The following is a 22341-nucleotide window of genomic DNA, read 5'->3' as shown; positions in this document are numbered from 1 at the left end:
TTATTATTATTATTATTATTATTATTATTATTATTATTATTATTATTATTATTATTATTATTATTATTATTATTATTATTATTATTATTATTATTATTATTATTATTATTATTATTATTATTATTATTATTATTATTATTATTATTATTATTATTATTATTATTATTATTATTATTATTATTATTATTATTATTATTATTATTATTATTATTATTTGTTATATTTTTTTAATTGTATTATTGAGTTTATTTTCTTTTTGTCTTTATTTTCTATATTCTTTCTTTTTTTATTTTCTTATTGTTTTTTCTTTGTTTCTTTTATTTGCATATGGTAAGCGACGACTGTGTAGCTAAAAGATGTCTCAACCATACGAAAGAATGTTTTAGCCCCTTAATCTCGGCTTTACAACGTTGCGAAATCGTGTTGTTATGGGCAGTATGCATACCGGTTTGGAGCACATAAAGGGTGAAAAAATACAGAGGATGTGTGATTTTTATGGTGAAAGAGCAAAAGGAGGTTGTGCTTTAATTGTTTCCGGTGGATTTTCACCTAATTTTGAAGGAAAACTAACACCCTTTCTCCTAGTATATCGTCCTATTCAAACCCCCTTGAATACAAACCGGTTACTGATGCTGTTCATAGAGAAGGGGGAAAAATAGTGATGCAATTGTTGCATTCTGGGTGATATGCATATAGTCCCTTCTGTGTGGCTCCTTCTTCTGTACCAAGTCCTATATGGCCCTTTAAAGATTATCATCTACGTCCAATTGCACTACCAAAAATTTGGATTAGAAAAACTGTAAGAGATTTTGGAAGGGCGGCTCTCTTTGCTATGAACGCTGGATTTGATGGAGTTGAAATTATGGGTTCTGAAGGATATTTGCTTAATCAATTTATTGTGAAGCATACAAACAGGAGAAGAGATGAATATGGTGGATCGTATGAAAATCGAATTCGATTCCCTCTAGAGGTTTTAAGAGCTGTCCGAGATGCTGTGGGAAAGGGGTTTATAATTATATTTCGTGTATCTATGCTTGATTTAATTCCTAATGGATCAACTCAAGAAGAAACTTGGACTCTTGCTGAGGAAGTAGCTAAATCTGGAGCTGATATTATTAATACTGGTATTGGTTGGCATGAAGCAAGGGTACCTACAATTGTTACTTCTGTTCCTCGTGCTGGTTTTACTTGGGCAACTTCTGCTTGCCGAAAATATTTGAGAGAGAAAGGAATTACAGTACCTCTTATAGCAGTTAATCGTATTAATCATCCAGACGTTATTGAACAAGTTCTTCGTGAAGATGCAGATCTTGTGGCGATGGCACGTCCTTTTTTGAGTGATCCTTTCTTTATCAGGAAAACTATGGAAGGTAATGTTGATAAAATTAATATTTGTATTGGATGTAATCAGGCTTGCTTAGATCATACATTTAAAGGTAAATTATCATCTTGTCTTTTAAATCCAAGAGCTTGTCATGAAAAAGAACGAGATGTTCTTCCCGCAAAAGAAAAAAAACGAATTGCTGTTGTTGGAGGTGGTCCAAGCGGTGCTTCTTGTGCCTTGGTTTTAGCGGAAAGAGGTCATAATGTAACACTATATGAAAAAGAAAAATTTCTTGGTGGTCAATTTAATCTGGCAAAGGAAATTCCAGGAAAGGGTGAGTATATAAGTAGTATTATGTACTGGAAAAATTCCTTGACACCTTGTAAAAATGTTACTGTTCGTCTTGGAACAAAAGCGGATGCTGCATTGTTGAAAAAAGAAGAATATGCTGAAATTATTATTGCCACTGGTTGTATTCCTAGAGAGATTAATAATTCGGTTATCAAGGGTGTAGAAGGTCTAAAAAATGTTTTTTCTTACTTGGATGTCTTATCTGGGAAAGTTGACGTGGGTGAGAACGTTGCTATAGTTGGAGGTGGTGGAATTGGTTTTGATGTGGCGCATTTTCTTGTAGAAGGATATAATAAAATAGACTATTCCAAATATTGTAAAGAAGATCCAAGTGGATTTTCAAGACAATGGGGAGTGGATCTTGATTTTACTGTTCCAGGAGGCTTGAAAAAAATAGCTATTGGCAAACCGAAGCGAAAAGTTGCCATGTTTCAACGAACTAAAGGCAAAATGGGAGCCCGATTAGGGGCTACTACTGGTTGGATTCATCGCCTTGAACTTCTTTCTCACAATGTAGCACAAATATGTGGTGTTAACTATGAATCATTTGATGGAAAACCCTTACGATATACCATCGATGGTAAATACTACGAATTAGATGTTGATTCAATTGTTTTTTGTCACGGTCAACAATCTGATCGAAGAATTCTAGAAGAACTCAAAGATGTTAAATATCATTTAATTGGTGGCTGTTTTAAAGCTAATGAGTTAGATGCAAAGCGAGCCATATGGCAAGGTCACGAACTGGGATTAAAAATATGAGGGGGCCTTATAATGGATGTATATATATATACATTCCGCCTCTTCTTTTTTTTTGCTTATGATTTTTTATTTCCAAGCGCTTTTTATTTATTTATTTAGTTATTTATTTATTTATTTATTTATTTATTTATTTTATTTGTTTATTTATTATTTTGGCTTTTATTTCCATGTGGTATTTGTTTTTATTTTGTTATTTTGTTTTTTTTTTTTTGTGTTGGTATCCGTGTTTTTGTTGGGGTAGGGGGTAATTTTTTCGAAGTATTTTTTTTTTTTGTATTCTTGTGACAACGTGTTGCAAAAGAGTTTCTCCCCATCTCTTTCCTTCTCTGTTACCCACCCTTTTTCCTTTTTTTTCAACCTTTGCTTTTTTTTTATTGCTAGCCCTTTTGAGAGGTTAGCCAACAGAAGCAAAGAGAAATAAATACGAAAAAAAAAATAGGAAAATCAGTAGAAATAGAAGAATTGCATGATATGTTTGAGTTTTTTGTTCCATCTCGAGCTCGTGATTTAGAAGATATTGAAAAGGCGGGACTAAACCAATATCACGTTACTGAGTCGTGTGATTTTGATGTTCACCCTGGACAACAACTTGACGACCTTACTCGACTTTTTGATTGTCTGCATAGAGAAAAATCACCCACAGCTCTTTTTTCTAAACCAGAACTCTTCACAGTACTTTTTTCATATATTAAGGCTCTTGAGAATACTGAAACAAATCATCTTGTTACAAGGCAGGCGCGACATAAAATTTGTCACGAAGTTTCTGAACGTTTAAAAAAACTTCTCCAAGTTTGTGTAACCTACTTTAGAAAAAAAGCAGATGGTGGACTTAACGATGGAGTTTTACTCTGTTTACGCTCTACCGTTAAAATGTATGTCTTTATTTTATGCAATGTACTATTATCTTGTGCACCAGCTCCTGAAGATGATGAAAATATTTCTTCTCAACGTAGTATACGCAAACGAAGACGAGCGAGAAGTGAGCAAGAAACTGGTATAGGTGAAGATAGTAGTGGTGTAGATCAAGATGGACGTGAACTTGCACTTACTGCGTTAATAGATGTGTGTTCACATGATTTGTTTGCTTTATGGACAGGTAATATAGAAGAATCTATGCTAAACCTTATGCTTCGAATGCTTCTTCATATGATAACTCAAAAAGCTAACGTACAAAATGATGCCCAATCTGTTTCAGGTGCTATTGCCGTTCTTTTATTGAAGGTATCTGCTCATATTATTAACAGAGAATCAGTTGAAGCGTCTGATTTTGTTTCACCAATGATTGAACTGGCGTTAAAAACAGAATCTGCAGCTCAGTTTCTTATTCGTTTTGTTTCAGAAGCAGAAAGCGAAGATATTTTGAGTGTTGCCTCTAATAAAATAATAACAGCTCTTATTGAGGGGATGGCTGCTGCTTCAATTCATGATGTTTCTAATGATCCTATAGCAGCGAAAAATAGCGCATTATTTTTTAGTGAGGTTGCACGAAAATGTGTTAGTGTTACCATACGAATGTCAGATGTTATTATACAAAGTATTAATAGTGAGAGCTATGAAGTACGTAAATCTGTAATAACATGTATAGCTGAAATGATAATTCAAAGATATACTGGTCCTACTCGTAACACAGAGGGTGAAGAAGAACTAAAAGACAAATACCTTAATGAAATGTTATTTCGTATAATGGATTGTAATCCATTTGTTCGAAATCATACGGTTCATATGTGGGAAAGATTAGTAGAGGCTCGAGGTGTTCCTAAACGTTTTCATCTTGCTATAACAAATGCTGTTGTGGGAAGACTTGAAGATCGAAATTATCTTGTAAGAGACTCAGCTCTTCAGGTTATTGCATCGATCTTACGCAAAAATTGGTTTGGGCATGTTTTAAACAGGTCTTTAATAAAAGAAAAATTTGAAGAAGCATCAACCGCGGCACTAAAAGTGTTCGATTCTGAAGAAACATATAAAAAATGTTTGGACGAATTGAAAAATATTTCTCGACCTGCTGAAGCTCAAACAGATGATTTACTTCAAGAAAAAAGAGAAAATAATACAGATCGTCTGGCTTTATCAGAAGAACAAAATTCTACATTGAATCGAGTTATTTTTTATGAAAAGGCTCTAGAATTTGCTGGATTAATTAATAGAGCATTGTCACATGCCACAACTTTACTGGATAGTCGTACTGAAAGGGATACCATAGAAGCAATAAAATTGATTGTTGCATGTAATGAATATCGAATTGAGGGTTCCGAAAAAGCTTTTCTTCGTGTTTTGGTAATGATATATGAAGGAGAAATAAAAATTCAATGTGCTGTGCGTGATGCCTTTGTAGAAGTTGTTTTCAATGCATTTGCAAGATCATCATCATCATTAACGAAAAATACAGCAAGTGCTCAAAAACTTATTACTTTTTTACGTGGTGCAACAGAAGGTGATATTAGTGCCGTTGATCGCATTTTTAGTCTTATAAAAACTAATCCATCACTTTCACGTATTATATCAGGTCATTTTATGGATGCTGTTTGGGGTATTGCAGATGGAACACTTGATCATAACGCTTCACTAACCGATAGACGTACTGCTATGCGAGTTTTTAGTCTTCTATGTAAGCACGATTGGAGAGAACTTCGTAGTAGAAAAGAAAGCGTTGTTGAATTTTTACGTTTAGATACAGTAAAAGATAATATTCTTTTGGCATATTGTTTAAAAAGTCTCGAAAGTGAATGTCAAGATCCACAGTTTCATCCTATATCAGCTAAACTTTTACCAAGTGAGAATATTATACTAGAGCAACTTGTATTTCATTTATGTAGAAGAACAACTGCAGTAAATTCCTGGTTAATTCTTGCAGATTCATCAATCAATGTTATTCATGCTCTTTGTGAAGTTCCTGCTTTAATTTATACTTACGTATTGGATTACATTGGAAAAAGGGTTGAAAATGATCCTAATGCATTAACACAATTATTCTTTGTATTGGGACGAACTGCATTAAAGCAACTTGTTGCTATAGACTCTGCTGAACGACTGCAACTAAAAAAACTTGATACAGAGGCGATGTCAAGGAGACAAACAAATGAGTTAAATAACAATGGAGATGCAGACACTATGCATAAAGAGCTTGGTCTTGGATCTCACGAATATAAGAGGCATGCCATTCAAGAGTTGGCTCAACGACGTAAGCATGCCATTATGACAGAAGGCTCTATATGGTATCGTTTTTCTAAAGATGTTGTTTTAACATGTCAGCGAAAAGCAGAAAATTCTACTGATAATATATTGGAAAGAGTTTCTGCAGTTATGGCTCTTTCTGAACTAATGGTTGTAAGTGATACTTTTTGTGAAGAAAATCTTGATCTTCTCTTTAATATTGTTTCTGATAAACGTGAGTCTTGGGTTGTAAAAACAAATACAGTTATTGCCTTGGGAGATTTGGCTTGTGTACATCCAAATCTGCTTGGTCCATATTTGAAACTTCCTACAACTGGATTTTTTAAGCTTTTAAATGATGATGATTTAAGAGTTCGTGCAGTAACTATTCAGGTATGTTCACATTTGGTCCTTGGAGAAATGCTTCGTATCCGCGATCATTTATATACAATAGTTAAGCTTGTTGCAGATCCTGATGAATCTATTGCCAATAATGCCATGACATTTGTTCAAAATTTGGCCTTGAAAGAAAAAGAGAAAACAGGAAATTTAATTCCTCCTCTAGTTGCCCAATTAAGTCAGTCTGTACCTTCAGATAGGTTTCAATTGGCAATGCGGTCGTTGCTTGAACGTGTTGAAGGTGATAAACCGACGGAGTCACTTATAGAAAGACTTTGTCAACGTTTTGAGTCTTATTCTGAACGTGGTAAGAAGAAACGTCAAATGGCACGAAATTTGGCATTTTGTCTTGGTGAACTTAATTATTCAACGGAGCGGCCCATTAAAAGAATAACTTCTGAAGCATGTTATCAGCAATACAAGCAATGGTTGCGAGATGAGGTGGTGCTAGATTGCTTTAAGAGTATTGCTAGTAAGGCTAAAAAGGTTGGACAGCGTGTTGGGAGTGAACGACGAGATAAAAGTGCCATTGAAGAGTGGGAGGCACGAATGCAGGCGGATTCTCGCTCTCTGGATGGCTGCGATAATGATGCCCGTTCCGTTGCCTCTAATGGATGTGATGAAGAGGCTGAACCGGCATCACGAAGCAGCGGAGATGCATCCGCAGGACGACGGTCGACAGGTGACAGAGAATTACCAGGAGTTGTGCCTAGAAAGGAGTGTAAACGTCGTCGACAAGTGTCAGAAACCGATTAGATGAATAACAGTATAGAGACCATTTATTATTATTTATTTATTTATTTATTTATTTATTTTATTTTATTTTATTTTATTTTTCTTGGGATCCTCTGTTTATTTTGTTTTCTTTTGATAAATCTTTGAGGATAATAGAATTTCTCTTTCCCCGTCCAGAAATTTTATTTATTTCTCTGTCAACTAGATTTCTTTTTTACTTTCTCTTTTTTTTTTGTTTTGTTTTGTCATACTTCTCCTTCTTGTGTTCCCTTTGATCTTTTTTTTTCTTCTTATTTCCATTCCTTGAAATAGTATAGGAGTATCTATATATATATATATATATATATATATATATATATATTCTCTTCTTAGCACAGATATTCAGCTTTACAAAATAGTTTGGTATATTATATATATATATATATATATATATATATATATATATATATATATATATATTTCCATTCCGTGTGTGAAGTGTAGTGTATTCAGGTGAACGTAGAATACCACAAGTCATGTCGACCACACGAATGGTGCCAGATGATTTTGAGTTTGAGAGAACGTTGGGGACTGGAGCTTTTAGTAAAGTATTGGTTGCACGTTATATTCCAACTGGTGTGCGGTATGCTGTGAAACTTATTTCAAAGCGGCAAATTCTTACTGCACCTTCAGACGAAGAAAGGAATCGTATGGCTGAAGTAGCACGAAGAGAAACACGTATGCTTTTAAAGTGTAATCACCCCAATATTATTCGTTTTCTTGCTTCTATGCAAACATCTGATGACCTTATGTACGTTACAGAATTATGTGATGGAGGTGAATTACTCCAAGCAATAAAGCTGCGTCAAAAAATTCCTCTTGATGCGGCACGTTATGTTTTAGCAGAACTTTTTTCCGCCGTCTGGTATTTACATCATGCCCCCAAACAATCTCTCCCAATTGTTCCTAATGCTCCTCTTAGGCCAATTACAATTCTCCATCGAGATATAAAGCCAGAAAATATTATGCTTATGAGTAATAAGCATATAAAACTTATTGATTTTGGTACTGCAGTGGTTTGTCAGTCTGTAGATGAACGTCCAGAAGGTGAACAAAGTAGTAAGGGTAGGGCCCAAACGTTTTGTGGAACAACCCATTATATGTCTCCAGAACTGTTGCAAGATAATTATACTTGCACTGCATCTGATTATTGGGCTTGTGGTTGTGTATTATATCATATGTTGGTGGGAAAGCGACCTTTTGAGGAACCCACAGAATATCTCCTTATAAAGAGCATTCTTGAAGAAGAACCTCAATATCCTGAGGATATGTGTAATGACGCCAAAGATCTCATATCAAAACTTCTTGAAAAAGATCCCAAAAAACGACCTACTAGAGAAGAGGTACATAAGCATCCTTTTTTTGCCAGTGTTGACTTTGATTCTCTTACAACAACTAATATAGAGCAATTTTGGATTGGGAAAAAAGAATGGGTAGATGATTCAACAGTCAACAATTGTAAAAATTGTGGGGCTGCCTTTAGGTTTTGGAGACGAAGACATCACTGCCGGATGTGTGGGAACGTATTCTGCAATTCTTGTTCATCCAAGACATGTTTGATACCAGAATCTACGTATACAGAAGCCGAAAGGGTCTGTGATAATTGCTATAATGAGATTGAAGATGCCTAATTTGTCATGGGCAACACGCAATTTTTTAGCAGTATGTCTCTAAAGAAGAGTGTTGCTTACGTTATTTTCTCAGAAGAAGAAGCAGAGAAAAAAAAAGGAACATGGGTGGGTGGGATATCTTTGTGTGATCGCATATTATATATATATTATGTATATATCTTTGTCTCTCAGTATTTGTATGTGTGGAATAAATAAATGACTACATGATAGAAATGTTTCTAATTATTTTTACATTTTTTTCTTTTTTTTTTCGTTTCGTTTCACTCTTTTCCTTTACACCAAACAAAACAAAAAAAAGCAACGGACTTACCGCATGTCGGATGATACTGACAAACAAAGAGAAAAAGAGAATATCTCATTAAGTCGTCTGCACTGGTTGATTCAGCGCAGTAAGATAGACTATAAGGGTAATCCTCCTCCCTTTGAAATCCACAAAACACAGAAATCAGTCGAGTTAGCAAAAAAGCGGGCATCAAATGAACGTGTGGGCGACGCTGAATTTTTGCCTTTTTGGCACGGCAGCTCTTCACTTGCGGAGGACGCAAGAACAAGCAAACACTTAAGAGGAGCTGACAACAGTAAGTTTCAAGAGCGAATAGATGCAAAAGAAATTAACTACTTTCATCAGAGATTAGAAAAATCCACAGGGATCCCGGAGATTGTCTCCGCGCTCTGTTGGGATTTGAAAATAAAAGACCCAAATGTCAATAAGCCTGATTACACAAAAAGTAGTGAGACAGAGACATCATATGCATTACAGAAAAGACATAACACCAAAGAATTTAGAAATCCATACCTTGCTACATTATCCCGTGAGGAGAGAGCAGCAATATATAGAGCAGATATCTTGAGTCACCCAAAATTTACAAGAGAAAGTCGAGAGTTTTGGGAGGGTGATGCTTGGTATCGTGGAACGCAACTTGTGGGACCGCTGCACGTGGCAACCGCAAAAAAATCCTCAATGCCTTCCACTAGAAATTGCATCCGTATAAAAGGTAGTGGTCGTGATTAGAAATTGGAGTTAGGTGTATCTGTTTTATTTTTGAATGCTTATTTTTGGCTAATTGAAAGTTTTTTTTTGGTTATTTATTTCTTTCCTGTGCAAACAAATATATATATACATATGTTTACTGCTAGATTTGTGATGGATTTATAAGGTGTATACCTTTTTTTTATTTGTTTTTATTTTAAAGGGTAATATTTATTATTATTATTATTATTATTATTATTATTATTATTATTATTATTATTATTATTATTATTATTATTTTTACTATTATTTTTCTTTTCTTATTCTAATTTCTCTGTGTATTATAGTCTTGTTTTTACGCTGAAAGTTGATGAGATGACAAATATTGGTAGTACTGTATGCCCTGGGGAGGCCCGACTACTAATACGGCGAAACGGCACCGCAGAGGCGATACAAAAGTTTGCTTCAATTGAATTTGAAAAGGTAAAGGATTTAATTCAAACACTTCCCTTTGCACCAATTAATCACAAGACACTGTTTGTTCCATCGGTAGCAGAATTATATGATGATGATGATGATGATGATGCCTACAATACTGATGCGGTTAATAAGGGTGATGGACCTACTGACGTTGCATGGCTTGATATTGAAACTGATAATGAAGCCGATCTTAACAGGGTTCTGTCTTTTTTCCCCCTTCATTCGTTTACAAAACAAAACATAAGGGAGAGAACAAATACCACTGAACGTGCTGAGATATTTCCATCTTGTGGATATGTCTGCATTAACGTTGCTGCCAAACAGGAGAGTAAAAATGTTATAGGTCTTGAGCAAGAGGAAACGGTGATAGTTTCCATTATAGCTTTTGATCAATTTTTACTTACGATTCACCGTAAACCTTTTACGGGAAGCGAAGATCTCATAGCACAGATGGAATCAATTTCATCTTCTTCAGCCTCAGATTCAGAGCCTGTTTCCGTCTTTGTCTGTACCCTCATTAGCAGTTTTGTAAAGGAGTATCAGAAGGAGCCATCTTCATTACTTGTGGATGTCGATAACGTGAACGAGTTGGTACTTCAAATTCAACCTTCACGCTGCGATCAGATGGATTTATTGCGACGCATTGAGGGACTGCGACATAGACTCTCGCATTTACAGGCTGCTTTTTTAGCTAAAGAGTCACTACTACTACAACTCATACTTCCAGTGATGAGGCGTATTTTTATTGCAGCTGAGCCCAGTGTTGTTGGTCGTTATCAGAGACTACTCTCTGGACTCTTGCTTTCTATTGAACGTTTACGCAAAGGCCGTGATGTGCTTAATCTTTCAAGTATGAGTCTTGTTGGTGGTGTCTCAATGCGGTTATTGCAACACTGCCATTGGATGGACTTTCTCAATCATGTCATGACACAAATGTCTTTGGTTACAATGCCAATATGCATCATTCCGGGTCTTTTCACGATGAATGTGCGTGTGCCGTTTGAGGAGAGTGAAGGTTTAACGGCTTTTCTTGTTATTACTGCCGTGACGGTACTCATTTTTTCCGCAGGAATGGCGTATCCAGTTTATGTGTACTTTCGCTATAAACCTCCTGGTGCTCTCGTGCCACCCTCACTTTCGTAGCCTAGTAGAGGAGGTAAAGGAGCAATGAAAAGAGAAACAAACAGGCAAGCAAAGGAAGAGAATGAAAAAGAAGTAAAAAAAAAGAAAAGAAGATAAGAAAAACATTAATGGGGAAAGACAAATTTTCAAAGGGATAAAAATATAAAAGCGTTAATAGGTTAACAGTATATAAGTGGACAAACTATTAGTAATAGCATTCTCATGCTCGTGTTAGCGTCACTCTTTGGAGTTAAAGTAGTAAAAGAAAAGGAGAGGAACTGCATTTCTGATCCCACTGTAAATTCTCCTTTCTGACGTGTTGATAATGAGAGGGTTATCTGATCAGAGGGTAAATAAGAAGGAAAGAGGTATAATAGTGATGGATATCGTGTATTGTTCTCTGTATGTGTTGTTTCTTTTTTTTTCCAAGTGGTTATATTTCTGCGATTGTAAAATGTGTTATTCTGTCCGCAGACCTTTTGTTGGTTTTGTTATATGTATATATATATGTATTTTTGTTATTGTTTTATCATTTAAATCTACTAAATCTCCTATTCTTATTTGTTTCTACTCTCTTAATGCTTTGAAAATATTACCCCCTAGAACTATGGATACTTCTACAGAAGAAGAAAAACTAAAGAATGATGATGTGGCCTATCTTTTAGGGAAACGTGTCGTAGGGCTATTACTTCCTGTCATGGTGACTATGCTATTTGTTTCATGGAGTGTTCTTAATCTGTCGACATTGTACGCTGGACAACATCGGTCTCCTCTTTTTGTTGTTATGGATGAGGAGAGTCAAGAGAGTGTTGCTGATAAGATCGGGTCTTCCCTGATAAATGCCTTTGTATTTGTAGGCGGTATTACAGTTGTTACATTTCTTATTGTGATACTTTACAAGTGTCACTGTAAATTTATCTTATTTGCTTGGATGTTTTTATCTGTTACTTTTGTACTTTTTGTTATGATGTGGGTTTGGCTGGATCTCATCTGTACTCGATTTCAAATACCGTATGACGTTATCACAATTGTATTTCTTCTTTGGAACATTGTTGTTGTTGGAGTCATCTCAATCTTTTATTACTCACACTTGGTTTTCGCACAGGTGTATTTCGTTGTGGCATCAATTATCATGGCATGGCTTTTGACTTTTATTCCTGAATGGACAACATGGTCATTACTCATATTTATCTCGATTTATGATGTAGTTGCTGTTTTGTGTCCGTATGGACCACTTAGATTGCTTATAAATGCCTCAATTAGTAGAAATGAGCCAATTCCTGCATTGGTGTATTCTACTTCAGATGATGCTAAATTAGCTCGCGCAAAAAGGAATAGGAGGGAACTAGAAGAAATGTACACAAATGATGTTGCTCGTACAGAGAAAAAAGGTAATTCTTCCAGAGAAAAATCTGCTAGAGTTTCTCCTGCGCTTCGCTTTTATAACTCACTGGTGTGTTTACCATTTAAACTGGGATTGGGTGATATTGTTTTTTTCAGTGTTTTGACAGGAAAAGCTATTCGTTACTCATTTATGCCATGGGTGATGTCCATCGTAGCTGTTCTAATAGGTCTCATTGGTACACTTGTTAGTTTACTGTTGTTTAAGAGTGAAAATCGAGCCCTTCCCGCCTTACCAATTTCAATATTCTGCGGTGTGGTTGTTGTCTTCCTCTCATGCTTTTTGGTTATCCCATTAGACTGGTTTGCCACCACATCAATTCTAGCACTTTGAAAAGGGAATTTTTGCTGATTATTGTTTTGTTTTATTTGTTATAATTATAATAGTAATAGAAGCTACGATGATGATGATTGTGAGGATAATTACCTATTATTGTTATTATTATTATTATTATTATTATTATTATTATTATTATTATTATTATTATTATTATTATTATTATTATTATTATTATTATTATTATTATTATTATTATTATTATTATTATTATTATTATTATTATTATTATTATTATTATTATTATTATTATTATTATTATTATCATTGATAATATTAACGACAAGACAATGTGCTTTTAAACGAATGTACTCTTCTTTCTCGGTATTTTTAGCGGCCGATAGACAAATGAAGACTATTGAGAAGACGAGTCGTCCCATGCTGTCGGAGAAACGCCGTGAGACACTCGGGTCTATGTATACACTTGTGGGCAGTCACAGTGCCGTTAAACTGTGCCGCTGGCAAAAGTCAATGATGCGTGGAAGAGGTGGATGCTATAAGTGGACAATGTATGGAATAGAGTCTCATCGCTGCATGGAGGCTACCCCAAGTATGGCTTGTGCGAATAAGTGTGTTTTCTGTTGGAGATTGAATACAAATCCCACAGCAACAGAGTGGAAATGGCAAATTGATGATCCAGAAGTTATTGTGGAAGGAATGTTATCTAGCCATAAGAATCTCATTCATGGTGTTATGGGTATGCCTGGGGTAACAGAAGAAAAATTAGATGAAGCAATGAGGCCAAAACATTGTGCACTTTCTTTAGTTGGAGAAGCTATCTTATATCCATATGTGAATAAATTGATTCATACCCTTCATTGTAAGGGAATATCGACATTTCTTGTTAACAATGGTCAGTTTCCTGATGCATTAAAGGAATTAAAACCTGTTACACAGTTATACTTGAGTGTTGATGGACCAAACAAGGAAGCAATGAAAGTTTTAGATCGGCCTGTTTTTCCTGATTTCTGGGATAGATTTAACCAGAGTATACTTCATATGAGAGAAAAGAAGGAAAGAACGGTTTTTCGTTTAACAATGATTAATGGGTTTAACATGGGTGAAGAAAATATTCCAGAATACCGAAGTATCTTTGAAACAGGTCGACCAAACTTTATTGAACTTAAACGTCTTACACCGGCATTTTCGGGAGATATGCGAACTATACTACGAATAAAAAATGTCCCATCGTGGGATCAACTTAAGTCGTACAGTAAACGATTGTGTGAGAGTATTTGTGACGGGAAAGAGTATGAAGTTGCATCATTGCACGAACACTCTGGTTGTATATTGTTAGCGCAGAAAAGATTTAGACTGGATGGTAAATGGAACACATGGATTGACTTTGATAAGTTTAACATGATGATTCTTGATCCTGTTCTTTCACCCACCATTACGGCTGACGGTTATCTGCGTCCTACGCCTGCGTGGGCACTGTCAGACTCGGAAGGGGAGGGATTTGATCCCGCACAGACGAGACACATATCGGCCAAGCGGCAGAAGTACATGGAGAAATCAGAAGCATCTGAATCTCAGCAAGAAGGAATAAAAGTGGAGAAGAGTGACAATGAAGAAAAAGAGGAAGATAAACAAGGAAAAGAAAACATACGAAGATGAAAAAACGATGATGATACTAATATATATATATATATATATATATATATATATATATATATATATATATATATTGGGTGTTTGCCTTTTGTGGTTGCGAATAAATCTAGTCCATATTGCACCAGTTGTTTTTATTTTCTCTAACTTTGTCTCTATTCTACTTGTGTGATATATATATTTTTTCTTTTCTTCTCTATCGATCTATCTATACCTCTTTCATACATACACACACACACACACACTGTTTTGGTTTACACATATTTGTATGTATATGTGTTAGATCGCAAAGTTTTTTCTTATACTGAGAAACAAAAGCAAACCGACAAACAACCAAACAAATACAATGCCATCCAAAGGCAATGAGGATTACGTCCCACCGAAGGACAAGGCCGAAGCACTCGCTGAAGAGTACGAAACTGCACACCACGAACGTGCTGGCCACAACAAGACGGCACCAAGTCACGATATCAAGCCCAAGTCAGTACGTTAATACTGTGCCTTTGTGTTGTATATCATGTTGTTTTTAAATAAAATGAAAACAACAAAAAAAAAGGAAATGTGAAGGTATAAAAAAAAGGAAAAAAGGCGAGCGAAGGGAAAAAAAATAAAGGGTTGAAAAGCTCGAAAAGAAAATTTTAGGTGTGAATGAATGATTGAATGAATGAATGAAGTAACAAAACGATAGGAATCTTTTTTTTATCTTGTTTCTGTTTTGGTTTGATTCAGGTACTCTATAATCCTTTTTGCTACTGTTTCTGTAATGAGGTGGGGTGTCTTAAAATACCCCTGTTCCTCATTTTCTATTCATATTATTAACCGTACCCATCTTTATGGGTATATGTACACTTTATTCCCCGTATGTTCGCTTGCCTTTCTTCTTCTTTTGCTTTTTTTTTTTTTTTTGCTTAAATATATTTTAATTCACAATAGAAGGAAAAAAGACTTGAGTTATGGAGGATGTTGTTGACCCTTCTGCTGAACTCATTAATGAATTGCGGGCGCTCGTGTTGAGTGATGGCGCTATGGTTCCCTTTGATGAACGTAAAGTGCGTTCCGTTGTGGCTAGCGTATTAGATTCATTCCGTCATATGGAGTCTATTTCGCGTAATCCCTATGCTGATCCATCACAACCCTTTTATGCTAGTTCTATGAAGTATTATAAAGCAAAATACTTAAGGGATAAACGTTGCCTTTTGGCGTACATCATGTGGAGACAATCACACATTACAGAAGCGTGGTGGGAAGCTAAAGATAATGCAATAACGGATGTACTTGCTCCATGTGAAGTAACATTTCTACAAGAGTATAATAATATTATGGTAGAGTACATGACATCCTTTGCCATACCTTTGGATCTTAGAGCCTTTACATGGAGACCTCCATCTGTACAACAGTTAGAGGTCCGTGGACTGGTAAACCATGTCTTTGTTTCTCCTATAAGTGGAGCGGTGATAAATCTTTACAAGGGCAAACAGATTCTTTTGGGATTTGAAGAAGCTGAAGCTCTTATTCAACAAGGTGTAGTGGAGCTCGTGGAGTAGTGTTTGCTTTATTATTTGTTAGAGTGTTTATCTGCACATATGAATAGATTTGTTTGTTAAGTTTGTTTTTTATTCCTTGACATATTGTAATATTATACCACTGCTTCTGAATAAGAGAAATTCAATCTATGATATAACATTACTTGAAATGAAACATTTTTAACCCTTTTTTTTTGGGGGGGGGGGGTATCCGTTTACCGAAATGGAATGCCACAGAATAATTATGATTATAATCATATATATATATATATATATATATGCTTCTCTCCTTTATTTACTAGTTTATAGATGTTACTTAGTGCAAATGAAGTAAGCCAAGCCGCTTTTCAGGAGGAGAATGCGCGACGGAAGGACTTCTTCACGTTGCTTTATGTTGTTGAACGACGACTTTATTCTCCAACAAATATAGAGTGGTGCCTAATGGAACATTGTTTGGATGAAATTAATTATAAATATGCAGATTTCTCGTTTCTCATGGGTTTTGTTTCGGCCCTAGCGCTCCGAAGGCGAAAAGGACGTTCTTTTATTTCCCGATATCGACTCCCTTTATACGTTGGTCTTGTAGGTTACGATACTGGTCTCCGCATGACGAATCCATGTCCTAGTGTGACCTTTTGGAATTCCGTAACACTTTTGGAAAGTCCATTAGGAGAAACAGCGCGAGTATTACATGCCCCTAATTGTTTTTACGAAGTGAATTATCGCAATCGCAACTATTCGAATATGAGTACATCCTACCTATCTTGGTTGTGGAATAGTGGCGTTTTTATCGCCAACTCACTTTTATTGAAATCACTCTTGCGGTATACCTTTGATCAGTCTAGTTGGAGACAGAGAACTGATGAGGGCACTGTAACGGGTCTCGTTCTAAACGGGCGTTTCTTCCGATGGGATTTGTTTGAAATCCGCACACATAAAAGTGAGTCATCGACGACGTACGATGTGAAGATTGCGCTGCCAAGGTTCATGGGATCACTTAGTCTTCGCCGATCCTATCGTAGTCGTGAGATGATTCTTGAACGGTCATCTTTTGGGGGGAAATTATGGTACAGTGTACATTTTGCGTTTATGCGTGTGTTGGGATTACATGGTGAGATTCGAGTTGAGTGAAAAATCCTTGTTATTCTTGTTTTTGTTAATCTTTTTTCATCGCCATTTTATTGATGCGTCAAATTAAAAAAAGAACACACGAAAGTAGGAAAAAAAAGACAAGCAAACAAACAAACAAACAAACAAGCAAACCGAATGATAATAGAAGTTTAAATAGTGCTTCTTTGTCTTGTTTTTTTTTTCGCTTACTATTTTTTTCTCTTGTACTATTGTTATTATATGTTGTATTAATTCTCCTCCTTATTCTTCCTTATTCCATTTATATATATATATTGAATTAATTGTAATCTTCCACAGGCGAGTATCGTGTTTTCCATAAACATGCGACGATGCTGCTCCTTCAGCGGCAAGGGTCCATCGCCTCTTCTCACATCTGTGTTATATGCACGGCATCACATCAACGGTTTCTCGCTCTTCGCAAAGGAGCTGCAGGAACACAAAGGAATTCTAAAGGCCAGAAGTTTCAGACACGGACGTGGCAACATGCGGGTTGTTTCGCAGTACTGGCACCAACTTGCACCGGGTCAGCGGCAGCGGTATAACGCACGGGCACGCGAGATATTGGTGTTAAAGACAAAAAACACAGATAAGGCATTTAATGATTTCAACTTATTAATGCAGTTGTTGTTTCGAACAGAGGATGTGGCAGGCGCTGGGGATGAGGCCTTCACAGCTCATATGGCAAAGAATACATTGACACGACTAAAATCTGGACAAAAGGAAAAACTCCGAAAAAAACTGCTGCCAAAGGATGTGATTGAAATTAGAAAAAAATCAGGAACCGTTTTACCTCTTTCATGGTACTTTCCACACATGCGTTATTTTGAATCATTTGTGGAAATGTTAAGAGCAGTGGCACCGACACAAAAAGCTCTTTTTATTGCAGTATCACGTGTTCTTGATATTAGCAAACGTCCTACAAAAGGGTATGTGTCATCTATTTCGAAAAAATACGATGCACTTACGGAGGAGGATAAGGATAAATTTAAACCTATTGCGGATGAAGATGCACCACTGTTTGAGAAATACTGCGCATCTCATTGTGCAACGTTTGACGTTAAACGATTTGATATTGTGCGTCTTTTCGCACAGTTTCGCGGACTCATCACAGCAAGGACTTCTCTCCCAGAACCAGAGGCGACACAGTATAGGATGCTTATGGAAGCTGATCGCTTCCGTGAGAGCTTATATTTTAAGGCATTACGTAACTTGGAGAGGGCCAAAGCAGGAAGAAGCACAGATCATGGCACCTATATTTCTCACATTCACCCAGAAGGAGTTTCTATTCCACCCCAGACGTATTCTATTAAGACTAGTATGAACGATGTTGATGTTGCCACATTACTAGCTGAAACGCGGCTTGGAAAGTCAGTGTACGATGATGTAGTTGAGAGAACGAGTTGCTTTCGTAAGGAACTGGCTAACCAACTGCTGCAGGAGACGTACTTGTCACCTGAACGCAAAACGAAACGAGAAGAAAAGAGAACCTCGAAAATAAAGAGAAACTTTGCGTGACCATTTTGAATATGCCACTCTTATCACCTGTTTTGGGTGTAGTGGTGCTGCTATTCCCTGTACATACTCCTCCTTTTTTTGTTTGTTTGTTTTTTTGAAGAACAGGACCTTTTTTTTTTTTGTTTTACACTTGTACAAGCTCAAAAAAAAAATAGATTGAGTATCGAAAGTTGCCTTGTTTTTTTTTTTTTCCTTTTTGATTACTTTGACTCTGATGTTGTATATTAAATCATGTGATGCTGATACTTTAAATTCTTCTTTTCTTTTCTTTTTCGTTTTCAGAAGTGCTGTTTTATTTTACCATCCCAAGAAAGATTCATCGCTGCAATGTTCACTCACCCACGACCTTCACCCAATCACAATGATGCATTGCATGAATCTAACCATCTTTGTGAGGCTTTCGCTATTGGTGAGTCCATTTTAGGACGATATCAACGTAATAGAAAAACTCTTTCCAGTTCTGAAAAAAAGGCATTTGCTTCACTCTTAATGAAGGCTCCCCAAGAACTTCTTTCTGAGATTATGTCCTCCATTGCCCCTGTTCCGGCCTCCACACCACATCAACAATATGACCTTTTTCCACTTATGGAGCGTACACTCATTATGGGGAAACCAATGAAAGATATTTTTCAATCTTTAAACGAAGAGCTTGGTAACGCACTTGAGTCTAGCAGGTGTCGCGTATACTACCTTGACCCTAATGATGCTTTGCTCATTGATCCAGTCTATGGGACTGCCGCCGCTGCTGATGAAACAACACCACTTGGAAAGACGGTGTCAACTGGAATGGAATGCACAATTGCAGGAACATTGTACATTCCACTTTGCCTTGATGGGACAGTAGTAGGATGCGTGGAAAGCTCATGGGGGAGTACCAGCTACCACGACAATCCCCATGCGAAGGCCATGATTCAAGTTGCCGCAAGCGCTGTTCACAACGCTATTGAAGCACAGAGAATTATCTGGAATAAAGAAAAAGCAGAAGCCATGTTGACAATGGCGACACAACTGGCTCGTGATAATCTTGATGAGGCAGTACTCGCGAATTCTATAATGAATACCGCGAAGGCACTTACAGAGAGTGATCGATGCAGTATTTTTCTTGTCAAAGGAGAAACTCTCGAGGCTCACTTTGAAGATGGCAACGTTGTCACAATTCCAGCTGGTACCGGAATTGCTGGATACGTGGCACAGACAGGTAAGACTGTGAATATTGCCGATGTGTATGCGGATGAACGGTTCAACCGTGATGTGGATAAAGCGACCGGGTACCGCACAAAGACAATACTGTGTATGCCAGTGATGTACGAAGGGACGATTGTGGCTGTCGCACAGCTGATTAACAAGCTGGACATGTTGACTGAGGGTGGTCTCAGACTCCCACGTACCTTTGGAAAGCGTGATGAAGAGCTGTTCCAGACGTTCTCCATGTTTGCTGGTGCCTCACTTCGAAATTGCCGCATCAACGAGAGTCTTGTGACTGAGAAAAAGAAGAGCGATGCTATTCTGGACGTTGTGACCCTGTTGTCGAACACGGACATCCGCGATGTGGATGGCATTGTGCGCCACGTCCTTCATGGCGCGAAGAGACTGCTGAATGCAGACCGCTCGGCGCTCTTCCTTGTAGACAAGGAGCGAAATGAGTTGTACAGCCGCTTGGCAGACAGCGTGGCGGGGAAGGAGATTCGGTTTCCGTGTGGACAAGGTATTGCTGGAACTGTGGCAGCATCTGGTGTTGGTGTTAACATCATCGACGCCTATCAGGATCCTCGCTTCAATCGTGAGGTGGACAAACAGCTTGGCTACCGCACACAGACGTTACTGTGTGAACCCATTGTGTTGAACGGGGATATCCTTGCCGTAGTGCAGCTCGTGAATAAACTGGACCATGCTGGAGAAGTGACTATTTTCACTGACAAGGACCGTGAAACATTCCACGTTTTCTCCCTTTTCGCTGGAATATCCATCAACAATTCACACCTGCTTGAATTCGCTGTAAATGCTGGTCGTGAAATGATGGAACTGAATGAACGTCGCATGTATGCAGGTGATCGTCGTGCGTCTATGCGTAGCACAAAGCGCCTTCTTGCCATTACGGACGCAGAGCGGGATGCTGTGAGGAATTATGTGCTACCCAATGTGGACATCACAGATATTAATTTTGATCTGTTCCGTGTGCGAGAAGATGCGGAAGAGCCTCTTGACGCCGCCGCTGCTGTTGCATACAGATTGTTGTTGGGAACAGGTTTGCCACAGAAGTTTCGTTGCAGTGATGAGACACTGTTAAACTTTATTATTCAGTGCCGGAAGAAGTATCGCAATGTGCCATACCATAATTTTTACCATGTTGTGGATGTGTGTCAAACTGTATATACCTTCCTATACAAGGGTAAGGCCTGTGAAAAGTTGACGGAGCTGGAATGCTTTGTACTCTTGGCAACAGCATTGGTACATGATCTTGATCACATGGGATTGAATAACAGTTTTTACCTCAAGACAGAGTCCCCACTTGGGATTCTATCAAGTGCAAGTGGCAATACATCTGTGTTGGAGGTGCACCATTGCAATCTCGCTGTTGAAATTCTTTCTGATCCTGATTCGGATGTATTTGAAGGTCTTGAGGGAGCAGATCGTACCAGTGCTTACCGTGGAATGATTGACTGCGTGCTCGCAACCGATATGGCTAAACATGGAACGGCTTTGGAACATTTTTTGGATGTTGCTGTTGAGCCGTACAAGAAGGATGATGAGAATGTACGCCGATTAACAATGGAAATTTTGCTTAAGGCTGGAGATGTTTCTAATGTAACAAAACCCTTTGATATCTCTCGTTTGTGGGCTATGGCGGTGACGGAGGAGTTCTATCGCCAAGGTGACATGGAGAAAGAGAAGGGGGTTGAGGTTCTACCCATGTTTGATCGCTCCAAGAATACTGAGCTTGCCAAGGGCCAAATTGGTTTTATTGATTTCGTTGCCGGTCCGTTTTTTAAGAAAATTGTGGATGCATGTCTGACTGATATGGCTTGGACTGTTGAGCGTGTGACTAGCAACCGTGCACAATGGGAACAAGTTTTGAAAGCTGCTACTGAAGCGAAGGAAAGAAAAAGTGATTCTCGATCTTGATCGGGATGTCGTTAATGTTTCTTTTTCTTTCCTTTTGTGTCTTCTTATAGTTCAGCATAGAGCATTTTTTTTTTTTTTCTTCATTTTCTTTTCTTTGTTGAGGGCTATGAGTGCTTTTTCAGAGGTTTCTTGAGTAGGAGTGTGGGCCCTGAAAGCAAAAGAATGTAAACGGAAATAAACGATGTATAAGTCTATCTTTTTAAAAGAAATGCGATGCCCCCTTTCAAAAACTTGAGCTTTATTTTTCCTCAGTATCAGGGAGGAAGTAAGGAAGGAATTTCTTTCTTCTTCTATTGATTGTATTCCTGTATTGTTGTTGTGATGTTTGGAAAATAAGATGCAAAGATGTGTTTATTCCCGCTTTTAGGACGTTGATTTTTTGTCCTTTGTTTTAACAGGAAGTCAACTGAAAGAATGAGTGATGATGAAGTTATGATTCCTTTGTACGCTTTTAAATTGCCTTAAGAAAAGGGAATGTGATTTGATCGCGAAACAATGACGAGCCTGTTAGATCTCTGTGGTAGTTTGCCTGCATCGTTTCATTTTTTTTTGTTTTTTTTTTGGATGGATTGTCAGTGATAAGGGTGGTAATGGTGGCGCGATTCCCTATAATGGTAAAAAGGGGTGTGTCTGCCAAGGGATGAAATGTACTTTGATACTTCCAATATGACAAGAAAAAAAGGAATTTTGTTTCTTTTTCTGCTTCCGTTTCTTTTTTTTTTTCCTTTTGAGTA

At 37.2% G+C, this 22341-nt stretch overlaps 11 protein-coding genes across 11 annotated transcripts; all 11 read left to right on the top strand.

Moving 5' to 3' along the window:
* Nucleotides 1-356: 356 nt before the first annotated feature.
* On the top strand, nt 357-2437 carry LSM04_009095 (FAD/NAD(P)-binding domain; the record flags this gene model as incomplete). The annotated part of the gene is made up of 2 exons (XM_067333739.1): nt 357-379; nt 697-2437. 2 exons carry the CDS (start codon nt 357-359, stop codon nt 2435-2437), a joined length of 1764 nt encoding a protein of 587 aa, XP_067194433.1.
* Nucleotides 2438-2908: 471 nt separating this feature from the next.
* Nucleotides 2909-6745, top strand: LSM04_004884 (Condensin complex subunit 1; the record flags this gene model as incomplete). Its single annotated transcript, XM_067333728.1, has 1 exon — nt 2909-6745. One exon carries the CDS (start codon nt 2909-2911, stop codon nt 6743-6745), a length of 3837 nt encoding a protein of 1278 aa, XP_067194348.1.
* A 494-nt stretch (nt 6746-7239) lies between these two features.
* LSM04_001122 (Protein kinase domain) lies at nt 7240-8394 on the top strand (the record flags this gene model as incomplete). Its single annotated transcript, XM_067333717.1, has 1 exon — nt 7240-8394. One exon carries the CDS (start codon nt 7240-7242, stop codon nt 8392-8394), a length of 1155 nt encoding a protein of 384 aa, XP_067194262.1.
* A 313-nt stretch (nt 8395-8707) lies between these two features.
* LSM04_006401 (uncharacterized protein) lies at nt 8708-9406 on the top strand (the record flags this gene model as incomplete). Its single annotated transcript, XM_067333706.1, has 1 exon — nt 8708-9406. One exon carries the CDS (start codon nt 8708-8710, stop codon nt 9404-9406), a length of 699 nt encoding a protein of 232 aa, XP_067194378.1.
* A 333-nt stretch (nt 9407-9739) lies between these two features.
* Nucleotides 9740-10987, top strand: LSM04_009596 (Mg2+ transporter protein; the record flags this gene model as incomplete). The annotated part of the gene is made up of 1 exon (XM_067333694.1): nt 9740-10987. One exon carries the CDS (start codon nt 9740-9742, stop codon nt 10985-10987), a length of 1248 nt encoding a protein of 415 aa, XP_067194443.1.
* A 586-nt stretch (nt 10988-11573) lies between these two features.
* On the top strand, nt 11574-12701 carry LSM04_000906 (Peptidase A22A; the record flags this gene model as incomplete). Its single annotated transcript, XM_067333683.1, has 1 exon — nt 11574-12701. One exon carries the CDS (start codon nt 11574-11576, stop codon nt 12699-12701), a length of 1128 nt encoding a protein of 375 aa, XP_067194258.1.
* Nucleotides 12702-13052: 351 nt separating this feature from the next.
* Nucleotides 13053-14321, top strand: LSM04_000475 (Radical SAM; the record flags this gene model as incomplete). The annotated part of the gene is made up of 1 exon (XM_067333671.1): nt 13053-14321. The coding sequence occupies one exon, from the start codon at nt 13053-13055 to the stop codon at nt 14319-14321; it is 1269 nt and encodes a 422-aa protein (XP_067194243.1).
* A 947-nt stretch (nt 14322-15268) lies between these two features.
* LSM04_002205 (uncharacterized protein) lies at nt 15269-15859 on the top strand (the record flags this gene model as incomplete). The annotated part of the gene is made up of 1 exon (XM_067333660.1): nt 15269-15859. The coding sequence occupies one exon, from the start codon at nt 15269-15271 to the stop codon at nt 15857-15859; it is 591 nt and encodes a 196-aa protein (XP_067194290.1).
* Nucleotides 15860-16147: 288 nt separating this feature from the next.
* Nucleotides 16148-16969, top strand: LSM04_001675 (uncharacterized protein; the record flags this gene model as incomplete). Its single annotated transcript, XM_067333649.1, has 1 exon — nt 16148-16969. One exon carries the CDS (start codon nt 16148-16150, stop codon nt 16967-16969), a length of 822 nt encoding a protein of 273 aa, XP_067194276.1.
* A 321-nt stretch (nt 16970-17290) lies between these two features.
* Nucleotides 17291-18484, top strand: LSM04_009461 (uncharacterized protein; the record flags this gene model as incomplete). The annotated part of the gene is made up of 1 exon (XM_067333638.1): nt 17291-18484. One exon carries the CDS (start codon nt 17291-17293, stop codon nt 18482-18484), a length of 1194 nt encoding a protein of 397 aa, XP_067194437.1.
* A 327-nt stretch (nt 18485-18811) lies between these two features.
* Nucleotides 18812-21607, top strand: LSM04_000358 (GAF domain; the record flags this gene model as incomplete). Its single annotated transcript, XM_067333627.1, has 1 exon — nt 18812-21607. One exon carries the CDS (start codon nt 18812-18814, stop codon nt 21605-21607), a length of 2796 nt encoding a protein of 931 aa, XP_067194239.1.
* Nucleotides 21608-22341: the final 734 nt, after the last annotated feature.

Source organism: Trypanosoma melophagium (genome assembly GCF_022059095.1).
Source record: "Trypanosoma melophagium isolate St. Kilda chromosome Unknown ctg12segment0, whole genome shotgun sequence".
NCBI classification, from domain to species: Eukaryota; Euglenozoa; class Kinetoplastea; order Trypanosomatida; family Trypanosomatidae; genus Trypanosoma; species Trypanosoma melophagium.
This window is presented reverse-complemented; position numbering and strand designations above follow the sequence as displayed.